Raw genomic sequence first — 11,753 nt, 5'->3', positions numbered from 1 at the left:
TTCTTCTGTCTGCTTTTCACGTCATTTGGCCCCTTTATTTAGAAGTTGATGCAGGCTCAGTTTCAGAGGGACAGGTTGAGAGCTGTGTGCTATCTGTCTGCACACTGTATTAGCTATCTTCTATCTCCCTGTGCTCTGGCAGGACCATCTGCCTTCTGTTATCTGTGGGCAGGGACAGATTAAATGGCATGGGGTGGTCCCTGCAGGATCCGTTGTCCCCCCAAACTACTGTGGGCAAAGAACTGGCCTATGGTTCATGGTGGGGGTTGATGAGATGATGGCGGGGTAACATGCTACGACCATGGAACCTGATAGGATTTTACGGCTGATTTTCCACCTCGCTGCATGTATAGTCGAATATATTAACCCTTCTCCTGTCTTCCTTACTTTCACTATCCCTTTGTGCCTACATCTCTCATTCTCCTTGTATTGTATATTTCTCTCTCACACACTTTCGTACAGTATCATACCCTTTCTTGATACATACTTTATGTCTGCCTTTTCTCTGTGATCACTGCCCCACTCAACGGTCATACCTTTCTTTTCAAATGACAAGAGAATTATTGGTTGTCAGAGAGAAAAGAGAGGCACACTGAGCTATAAAATACACAGATAATAGATGAACACAGCCTTCAAACATGTGAACATGTGTCGCTGTCAAGATGAAAACCAACCTGCAACAAATAAAAAGTGCCCTGGATCTGTCTCAGCTTTTCAAAAACCCTCCAGAGACCACACACACTCTTACTCTAAAAGAACTGATCCAAAGAAACAAGTTGCTGACTTACTCATTCAGTTGAAATTTGAGATGCTGACGCACTCACACACACACACACACACACATACACACACACACACACGCTCTGCAAGGACAACAACAAGCATGCATGCATCCCCCTTACCTTCTCTCAGTGCACGCTCTCCCTCTCCAGCGCAGGGAGTGAGGGATGGGATCAAATGAGAGAGGGAGTGAGGATGGAGGAGGAGGAGGAGGTGAGGGGGATGAGAGCCGGTTGCGAAGAGAGGAGGAGCGACAGCAGGTTGTTGTCGGGTGTTCCACTGACTCCGTCTCCCATGGGGTGCTGCTCGCTCCCTACTTCAGGAGGCGTCTCTTCAGGGTTCAGGTGTCCCTTTAGGGCCGTCCCAGGTCCTGCGTGCCTTGGGGCGGTGCAAAGCTCCTCAGGCACTCTCCTTACTCTTTCTCTCTGGGTCTCTGTCCTTCACACCTGGAGGTTTGCCCTGCTAAACACTGTGTGAATGTCACCCGGTCAGCGAAGCCTGTATGCCCTCTTCTCTTCTCGATTTTCCTCTGTCAGGGAGCAAGAGGGTGAGTATGAGGGGGCTGACGGTGAGGATGCTGAATGGGGGTGGTGATGAGAAGAGAGAGAGAGAGAGAGAGAGTCAAGAAAAGCGTTGAAGGGAGGTGATGTAAAAGTTAAATACATTAACCATTCTCTGGCTGCTCCGATAACATCTGTATTGGGAGAAGGCTTCAGACTGAATGTTAGAGGTTACACTGTCTTTGTGCCTTTATCTCTTGTTCAATCAGGTGCTTAGGCTGCCTCCAAATGAACATGTTTAAATGGAAGAATGGCCTCTCAGACTCTTAATGGATTTATGGAAATATCTGGTGCACTCGCTGGCTTTTAAAACAAATTAAAAACTTCACAACGTTAAACAAAAAGAGTAAAACTGGACTTTGTGACATGTTGATGACCCCTCAAACAGTGGTGAGCAAACATCTGTACAATATTCTTGTGCAGCAAAATATTTTAAATTTGTACCATTATTTTTGAATTACATTAATAGAATGATAAAAGTGTATTTGCTTTTTGTATGTATATATAATAACATTCTAAACACAGAAGAAGAGAATGCTCAGGATACCCCTTGTTTACTCATTGCTTTGTGTTACTTCTGGTTTCCAAGAAAAAAATTAAGTACACAATATAAACAGTAGCAAAAACATATGCACATCTTTTCATCTTTTACTGCTATCTTCTCAGACTGCAGCTCAAGTGCATACACATGCATTAAATTAGTTGCTGTTTCTAGTTATATACTTACAAATACATAAATATACATGATTTGACAGTATTAATGGAGAAAACATTTTTAATTGGATTAAAGATTAATTTCATTTTCGTTAAAGGAATACTTAAACTCTTTTCCTTCAATTAGTAAAATTTTCTCTAGTAAAGTCTTAAATTCTAATGGTAAACTTACTGAGTGTATGTTCATGTTTTATAAAGGATTAATTTGTCATTTTGGGAAATATGCTTTCTTGCAGAGGTTTAGTTAGCAAATACGAAGCTGGAGCCAACTGTTTGCTCAGCATTTCACAAAGACTTGAAGCAGAGAAAACTATTTGTCTCAGCCGAAAGCAACAAAATATGCTCACCAGTGACTCTAAAGTTAACTAATTAACTTGTTATCTCTCTTTTGTTTAATCCATACAAAAATTAAAGAGTAAAAATAATTAGTTGTGGTTTTATGAAGGTTATGTGTCTATTTCTGACACAACAGGAAGTGACAGGACAATGCTAGCAGTTTTTGCCTGTTTGTAGTGTTTGTGCTAAGCAAAGCTAACCATCTGTGGCTTCCTGTTTACTGTACAGACAAAAAGGGGGAAAAAAAGAATAGTTCTAACTATTCCCCTTAGCATCAAATCGCCTCAGCCTCTGCAAACTTCTTCACCTGAAACTTTACAGTCTTGCTGAAGTTGGGGGAAATTGTTGCACTAAGGCAGCTATGCTCAGTGGCTACTATCCAGCTTGAATCCACTGACCCATGGCATTGAAACTAAAAACCTGCACCCTTTGCATGTTATCAGACAGAGACAATGTATACTGGCTGTATACAGAACATCCATATTGAAGGCTTTATGTCCTCCACCTATGAGGTCAAGTGTAGATCTCAGAGGACTGGGGGTGCATTCATATCAGTGCCTCTCCAACCCCACCCAGCCCTCTCATCTCCACACAATGGTGGGCCTCATGTACCATGCTCTCTCTCCTCAGCTCTTTAATCAATATCATCAGGAAAAGAGAAAGAGAGAAGGAGGCCCAACACATTGTGTGCTAACTCCCCCCTTTCTCATTCTGTGATGGGGCCTTTTCTCACTCATTCACCAGGTACTTCAGTGTAGGGCTATTGAGGTCGCTCTGAATGGGACCCACTCCACCCAGAGGGAATATTGTCTGACCACAGGTTAAATTCTGAGAGACCCCGTCTCTCCCTTCCTCTCTCTCTGCCTGCAACATCACTTCAAAGAGGAATAAAAAATGTGGCACATGAGCGCTATTAATAAATGTATCACATCAGTGGCCACAACTGGTCTTTTTTTTTTTTGAGTGAGGACCCTTTGCTGCGGCTGGACTCTCTTTCAAAGCCACCAGTCTTCCTCTCTGTATCCCTCTTCATTCGCTGGCCCACTTTACAGTCCCTAAGAAGTTCTGAAAGTCGGCAATCTGGCAGAGCACGATATGGCGGCTGCTTTTGAAGACTGGATGGTGATTAACCTTAGAGATTACTGCGCACATACAACTTTGTGTATGAGCTGCGTTCTGACAACTTTTATGCTGTGTGTTTTCTTTTTTCTTGGTAGAATTTGATTTGAAAATCACGTTGTAGTCTGTTTTCCTAAGACTCTGGACATCTGTCGGACATCTGTCACACCTGGAAATGATGCACGGGCTTGGGTGTCACACTCTCACAAGCTCTCACACACGCACACATCCTCTCCCTGTTTCCCCGCCATCGTGACTGGCCTGAATATGTCTTTTGATCCCACAGCCCACCCACCCACCCACCCCTTAGCTTGCGTTGCCGTTTAATAATTTATCGACATACAGTCACCGGACAAACTCCATCCGCAGAGAAAGCGACAGAAAGTGAGAGTAAAAATTTCATTTGGTATAACTGCATGAAAAGAAACTGCAAAACTGGCCTTTTCATCTATTATTGATGTGTGCTTACAAGCCATGCATAATGCAGGGGGCCGTCTTTATGACAACCATGTATTAAATATCATGTTCTGGGGTCGGGGGGTCTCGTGCTGTTCTGCAGTTAGTTGGGTTTTTTACCAAGAACAGTCTGCATGGACAGCAAATAGAGAAAGAGAGAGAGAGAGAGAGAGAGAGAGAGAGAGGGCTTGATGGTGAGAGAAAGCAAAGGAGAGAGGTTGACAGAGAGAGATGAGATGAAATGGGGGGGCAGGAGGGAGGGAGGGTGTGCTAGTTGACAACGGGTTAACAGGAATCTTTATTTTTAACAACATGTCATCACCAGCCGCCCATCTGCTCCTGTGCTGTCTGAGTCCCTTGGGAGTGTGTGTAAATGTGTGAGAGAGGAAAAAAAAAGAGAGATGCAAGCAAGCCATCACAGATCAGATCACTGATCAGCACCCAAAGGAGGAGGAGGGGAGAGGACAAGGGTAGGTAGGTGGGTGGTACAAAGATATCTCTCTCTAATATCCAAATGGGGTGTGATGGGAGGGGTGAGGACGGTAGGAGGGGAGGTGGTGTGTGTGTGTGTGCGTGTGACGGGAAGGTAAAGTAGTATTAGGTGGATCAATCTACAGCTGCCCTCTGTGTGTTTGGATGGGGGGATGGAAGGAGGTGGAGACGGTGGTCTGGAGGTAATGAGAGGGAATCTATTAACACAGAGGAGGGGGGATATGAAGAAACACAAAGAACAGCGGTGAGGAGGAGGAGGAGGTGTGTGTAGACTATGCCGGACCTCCAGGGGTGGCCCCAACAACTTATTTTTTCCCCTGGATTAAGGGAATGGTCCCTAGGGATGAAGGAGGAGATGGTGGAGAGATGTATTTGGGTGGAGGTAGTGGGGGGTAGGTGGATTTTGCATTCAGAGAGACAGGACCAACAGCTAGCCGTTCCGCAGGTCACTCATCATTAGCAAGTACAATTCAGTTCAGTACAGTTAATCTCTCCGCTTTTATTCTTGCTTCATGTCTGTTTTCCTTTTTTTTCCTCCCAGTTTAGACTTGTTTTTCACTCTGTGCGCCAAGGCAAACTGCAGCCCTCCTCTGGTCCACTCCGCTTTATCGAAAGTTTTGAGTGGAAAAACTGATGGCATGAAAACATCTTGTTTTCATATTTATGATGATGCGCTTTCTTTTTGCACAACATGTAGAGGAAGCAGTGCTCAGTCCTTGTTTGCCTCGCGTCTGCACTGAATCTGCATCTCATATTGAGCCCTGAAATCTCTCCCCCTTTCTTCATCTCCTTTCCAGTGTCTTTCTTTCTCCCCCCTTCATCCTTCAGGCGTGGTAAATTTGAAGGCTAATTAGTCCAGAGAAATCAGTCATACCAAAGAACCCACCCCAGGCCACACACACATCCTCCTATTGATCTTGGAGCTCCAACACAAGCACAACTGCACACAAATTCACACACAAAACAGAGGCAAACAAACACGATGCAACAAGAGTTTTTAGAGCATCGTGTATTACAGATAGAACATAGATTCAAAAAGTCAGCAAGCTTGCATTATGCAAGTTTCTTTTTGACCTTGACAGAGGTCAAGTGTTTCAGATATTCTGCATCATGCTCTGAGATGCTATTTACAGAGCCAACTGTAAAGGAAATGTTTTGCAGCATCGAAACCTTTTTTCTTGCATTTCCTCTTCTCCTCAGTTACTCCCGCTTCTTCAGCCATCCCTTCCCCCTCTCACTCTCCGTTCTCAGTCTTTCCCTCATTTCTGATCCATTTTTTATGCATTACTCCATTACTCTCAACTCCCATTTACAGTGCATTACCTCCTCCCATCTTTCACAAACACACTTTGTACTTCTCTCTGCTTCCTTCAGTCACTTTGCTTCGCTCCCTTCCCTCCCTCACTCGCCTCCAGTGCATTATGACACTTTTCTCTACTTCTCCCCTTCACCCCCTTTATTATCGCTTTGTCTCTTCTCCGGTCACGTCATCTCATCCTAAGCGCTTCTTTCCTCCTTATCTTTACTTCCCTCTCGTTTGACATTCTCTGTACATCACGCTGTCTGTCTGCACTGCTGTCATCCTCCCCTTTAATTGGTTGTTCAAAGCATGCCATCTAAATTGGGACTTAATATTCCCAATTGTCTCCGCTCTTTAAAACACAAATGTACAAATGTCAGTGAACGCAATTAACAATACTGGTGGTCAGTCTGTCCAGATATTTATTTGTCCCATTTGAACGTACACATGAATGCACACACACAACCAGCAGACTTATGACACCACAAGTCACTACATCACAACAGATGAGTGACCAGTGGATAGAGATGCCATCCTGCAGCTTTTAAATCAGGTGAATGTGACGATGTGGTCTTCAGCGAGTTTTTTACAGTACTTGCAAGATGAAGGAGATCATGGTTGTTTTCTCATGTCAAAAGTTGTTCTCTTTGATTTTAGGACACAGTTTGCGGGAGCCCATTCTCACTGCTGTGGATAAAACAAAAAAGAAAAAAAAAAACATTTTGGTTTGGAATAGCCTGTGATGTGAGTCAGACAAAATAGTACTGTAGACAAAGTCCTTTATGGACAAATGGAAAATAATGGCCATAAAGACTTTAATTTTATGTGAAATACAATTTCTAATTGTGATATTAAATCACTTCTAATTAGTTAATGTTGAAATTTAAATACAATTAAATTGATAAATTTTTACCTCCATTTTACTTCTATTTGAATTTATGCAATCTAAATTCCCCTCTCATTGTTTTTTTTTTCAACTGCATGAAATACAATCTACTACTTTTACTAAGCCTACTTTTAATCTGGGCTTTTAATCTCAGCAAAAGGGGCTTTATGTGATCTATAACCTTTATCAACCTCTATCTCGCAACTTACACATGAAACTGTAGAACCAGGCCTCAGCGCGATCCACCAGACAGGTCGTCCATTCTTGCAGGGTCACCTTCCTGTTCCTGTTACGGTCACATGACCTGTAAACACAGCACAGTATAACACACAGTGACCTCACAACATGGCACTGGAGCAATTGCACAAACAGATGCCTTCACTCATTCTCTTATGAACCCATGCTCTCGTTGCATGTGCACACAACCTTGCAAACACAAAATGACAGATTTGTATAAATACACATGAAGAGGGTATAAAGACATATTCAAGTATAGAAACTACTGCATTGGGGTTCCTCAACAGCCATTGTCTTTCATTTCACCCTGCAGCATTATCTCTGAAGGGTACTCCTTCAATTTGTGTTAATCCATGGGCAGCGGGAGACACAGTGGGTAATAAACATTATCATTGCTCGGAATGGCTTGACATTGACACAGCCAGCCCAACTCCCACAAAACCTGTCATTGCCGACTGACAGGGAAATGGGAGGTTGGGTGGGAGTAGGGATGGTAGAGAAACGGGGAGAGATGGAAGAGTGAAAATGAAAGAGGGATTGACAGAGAGGCAGGCTGGGGATAAGTCTATTTGTAGGAAAGATGAAATGGAAGTAGGAAGGACAGAAGGGGAAAAGAAGTGCTTCAACATGGAGGAGGAGTACGATGATGGAGAGATGATGGCGAGTGTGGTCATGAGATGGGAGGGGAGGAGGACACAGGAAGAGGGGATTGGCATGGTGGATGAATGGATAGATGGCATGCAGAGAGAACAGCATGGTGGGAGGCGCAACTTGGTCACAGAGCGGGGGCGAAATGCATCTCGGTGTGACATTTTTAACCCTTAGTGTTTCAGTAATTCGATGAAATATAGCATATTGCAAGTGACAGAAGGTTCACATGTGAACCTTTGTGAGGCATGAGGTGATGGTGTCAACAACACAGTGGGCAACACTGACTTATTGACAGCTCGGTCACTTTATGGTAAGTAAGATTTTACCTCTTCTCAAATAAGCCATGTAATCATAGAGTTTCTCCTCCTGCAAATACATGCAATACTAAAAATGAATCAGGGCTTGCAAGTTAAAATCCTGAAAGTAGCCCTGCAGCATTAGCTACTGGAGGTGGGACTGACTGAAAGAATGGTGTAGCACAGTGCTCCAGTGGCATCCTTTTGTAGCGCAGCTTCCTCAGGTCCCTGTGGCTCAGCTTGCCATCTTTGTTCTTGTCCAGTAGGATAAATCTTTGCTACAGAGGAGGGAAAACGAGATAAAAGCAATGGTAGAAAAGGAGCAAACTGTTCAACTTATCAGTGTTTGCATGATTTCTTTCATTTCTATTGCAATGAAATAAACATGCATTCTTAGCCATGCTAGCTGCACTCCCCTAGATTCTTAGTTTTGTGTTCGACAACAAGGAGTTCTAGTTTTTATAAAGTATTACAAAAATAGTTTTATTTCAAAATATCATATGTCATTTTTCATGCCATGAAAATAATGCATGATGTTTCTTTTAATTTATTTGAGGCCAGGAGGTCAAGGTGGCTGGCGAGAGGATATTAAGTTATCCCTCCATTCACCACCTTATTGAATAATTTAGTGATTATTGACCAAATCCTATTTATATGGCGTTCTTGAGAGCCGCTGTCTCATTCTGTGGACGACCACACCACGGGTAACACAAGAACTTGCCACTTACAGTGAGTTGTTAACATCGATTTCTCTCCAGACAATCCATGAAACACAGTTTGTATACTAGCACCATAATGGTGTCTGGTGTCAAAAACAACTTTATGTTCAGTGTTAAGTTGCACTGGGAGTGAAAGTGATCCCTTGGTATGCTTTTCTTCTGTCTATAGCGTCCTTAGCATAACATTTTCTTATGAGTATTGATTGCATTTGCATCATTAGCTGATGTCTTCAAAGATCATAAATCATGTTTATTACCCTACAATCATCTTCTCCCCTTTGGTGCCTGGCTGCTCAGACTCACTTCAAGCCTGATGTTTCAGCTACCTGTGCTAGTTGTGTCCTCTGGGTGTGGCTGAGGCAGCTCTGGGGCGGGGCACCAGGTGCGTAGGACTCCCCCATGCGACTCAGAAGCAGAAACCAGTCCAGGAGACGATACGGAAACTGCCCTAATTCCTCCTCAGTGCATTTAGCCTTGGGGACTGATCAAGAGAAAACAGAGCTAGTTTGGAAGACTGTAGAGTACAGTGGAAATCTGTGTGTGTGTGTGTGTGTGTGTGTAATATCTAATGCTGTGTGTTTACCCAGACATGGTCCTGTGTGAGCCAGTCCAGTGCGGCGTCTCCTTCTGCAGGCTTCTTTATGCAGCAAACACTCATTCCCATAGGTTTTTCCCAGAACACTGCACACTGGTGCCCTCTGCCTGATTGCACGAGCCAGTGCCCATATGCAAAACTATAGGTGAGGATGGATCATACTGTGTGCACAGCTGGATTAATTAAAATGACTGATTTTCATTTACAAATTCAAAGGCAGTGAATAATTAACTTTACATCAAGAAAAAACATGAGAAAACAAGTGAGTGTATCAAAAACAAAAAACTGTCAAAGCCACAAAGATGAAATTCCATGAGGCATTTACCGTGGACAGGACCGAGGACAAACACACTTGGGGATCAAGACTCCATTTTCTTGAACTACCTGGCACCAAGATCCCACTGGACTGTGGCATTTCAGCAACTCACAGAGCTTTTCTGAAACATGAAGAACCAACCTTGTTACTGCATAATTTTTTTATTTCCTAGTTTTACATCTGTGTTTCAGATGTTCAGCTTTAAGTACAGACTAAAGGTGTTTTGGATGAAAGAATCATATGATGGCAGGAAAATAAAATGATCTCATCACCTGGTTTTCAATCATTCCTATACATTCAATTCTTGGTCCAAAATGCCACATGTGACCCAAAACAGAAAGGCCTACACACAGTAAGAGATGGATCTTTAAATCTGTTTTTTTAATAGATTACTGATAATATCCTCAGCACAGAATATGTTAGTGATCAGTGCATTTCTTTTGAATTGTTATTTACTGGTACAAACAAGAATTATGGTAAAATTCTCTCTCCTTGTAAACTATAAGATGAGACAGGGTTTGTTGTCTTAAGTCACAAAATGTCTCATTTTCTTCACAGTCAAAATGTCTCATACAGCTGTGATAACTGTATAGATTCTTATTCTTTTCATTACACATGCCACTGTAAATTATTTTAACCAGCGTTCATCATATTTACATGGAATGCATGTTACTGCTGTTTGAACAAACGACTTGTTGTGCGCATATTTGATTCTACAACTGTCCGTTTTGGGTGGGAAAACAAAAATTTTATCAAAACAGTTTAAACCTCATCACTTGATGTGGAAAACATGTTTGTGGCAGACCATGAGGCTTTTTTTGGACCTGGGCCCATAGCAAAGAGAGAAAATACCCATACCTGCAGAACTTACTCTGTCCATAAGAGACTTTCAGAAAAATCCCCCACTGTATTGTACATTGAAGTCTTACCTGGCTCCACTCTGCCAATATATGGTCTCAGGCTCTCCTCAGCTTGTCTCTGTCTCCGCTGAGCTCTGCCTGCCTGACACAGAAACACACACGCACAAACATTTCTACCTCAAGCTTGTTCACCATGCTACCTTTTGCACTGGGAGCCTCTCAGTCTTCATTTTGGGTATTGGACCTCATCCTCAGAACCTCCAAGCAGTGCTTTAACAAACATTGTGGTAAAAGTCTAAGAAGTCTCAGTACCTCCAATGTAAATTAAAAATGTCAACTTTTTATGGTGAATTATATTTATATTGTCCTATAAAAAAATCAAAGAATGGAACACAATTAAAATGGTATGTTTTCTATATCAAATTCTTCTCCCCTTATACAGCCCAAATCCAAACTTCTATTTCAAGAAACTTTGTAGTCTGCGCCAGGTCCACATCTGCCCCACGTCCTCCCGGATCAGATGGGAAACAGGTGCAAAGCTGACCCAAAATACCGGTGCTTTCTTAATAGAGGAATTACCTTTTAACACCTAAGACAAAGCAGTCCAGATCACTACAGCAGAAAACGGGAGAGATAGTGAAAATTCTCATATTACAAAACAATATTATGATCATCTTTTGTTAAGGTTTATACACAACTGGTTTGTAGTTTTAGCGCATGCTGAGCATAATAGCTCTCGTAGCCACATTCAGATGTGAGAGCACAAGTCTTTTGCTGGACCGACATATTTAGGTGGAAGCCACAAAGTTAGACTCACAAAGTTAGACTCACCATGGCCGTACCAGTGTGAAGACTGCAGAGCAGAAACAAAGCAAAGGTCAAGCTCAGGGTCATGGTTGAAACATCCAATGGGCCACAAGTGGAAAATGACAGATTTTCCTGCAGGAGGAAAATCCTAGACCAAATCACTTTGATCTTGCAATCAGATCTGTGTTGCGGTCTCTGTGGAGCATACAGTACATGAGGCTGAAAAAGAAATTTCATACCTGTTTGCATCAGTTTCTAGCAGCATCATCCCACTACCTTTACCTTTCTTGATATTAATTACATTTGAGATGAAACCTGAAAAATAAGTAGTGCTGAAGGACTGCCACTTTACTGAGATCAAGCTCCGTTAACAGATGCATTTTTATCTCCTCATTTTTCTTTCTTCTTCTTTCTGTGGTGTCGTTTACCGACTATTACTGTATTTCCAGTCATTCCCATAATGTAGCAGGAAACAATGCACCTCATTCAGTCTCAAGAAAACAATAATTTTCCATCACAGAGGAAGCAGGGGGTTGAATTACACGGAGAGGACATTCAGCTTTCAGATGAGGAAGTTGTTACAGTCATTTTCTATCCCCCTGGCTGCTTGAAAAAAAAAAAACAACAAC

At 42.5% G+C, this 11,753-nt stretch overlaps 1 protein-coding gene across 1 annotated transcript; it reads right to left on the bottom strand.

Annotated features, from left to right (window-relative positions):
- Window positions 1–6,286: 6,286 nt before the first annotated feature.
- On the bottom strand, window positions 6,287–11,244 carry LOC121189930 (SPARC-like protein 1). The gene is made up of 8 exons (XM_041050412.1): window positions 11,149–11,244; window positions 10,387–10,459; window positions 9,467–9,578; window positions 9,130–9,248; window positions 8,873–9,027; window positions 7,993–8,105; window positions 6,853–6,947; window positions 6,287–6,444 (listed from the first exon to the last, which is right to left on the bottom strand). Exons 1-8 carry the CDS (start codon window positions 11,209–11,211, stop codon window positions 6,389–6,391), a joined length of 786 nt encoding a protein of 261 aa, XP_040906346.1. The 5' UTR covers window positions 11,212–11,244; the 3' UTR covers window positions 6,287–6,388.
- Window positions 11,245–11,753: the final 509 nt, after the last annotated feature.

The sequence above is a fragment of the Toxotes jaculatrix genome, chromosome 11 (assembly GCF_017976425.1).
Source record: "Toxotes jaculatrix isolate fToxJac2 chromosome 11, fToxJac2.pri, whole genome shotgun sequence".
In the NCBI taxonomy this organism is placed as follows: domain Eukaryota; kingdom Metazoa; phylum Chordata; class Actinopteri; family Toxotidae; genus Toxotes; species Toxotes jaculatrix.
The sequence above is the reverse complement of the archived record's forward strand: the minus strand, read 5'-3'. Positions and strand labels throughout refer to the sequence as shown.

What these genes read in the sequence shown, in the direction of transcription:
- LOC121189930 (XM_041050412.1), bottom strand. Translation starts at nt 11,211, where the DNA reads ATGACCCTGAGCTTGACCTTTGCTTTGTTTCTGCTCTGCAGTCTTCAC. An exon ending in TCACACAGGACCATGTCTGG is followed by an intron (nt 9,028 to 9,129) that starts GTAAACACACAG and finishes TCTCTTGATCAG; the next exon opens with TCCCCAAGGCTAAATGCACT. An exon ending in AGAGGACACAACTAGCACAG is followed by an intron (nt 8,106 to 8,872) that starts GTAGCTGAAACA and finishes CCTCCTCTGTAG; the next exon opens with CAAAGATTTATCCTACTGGA.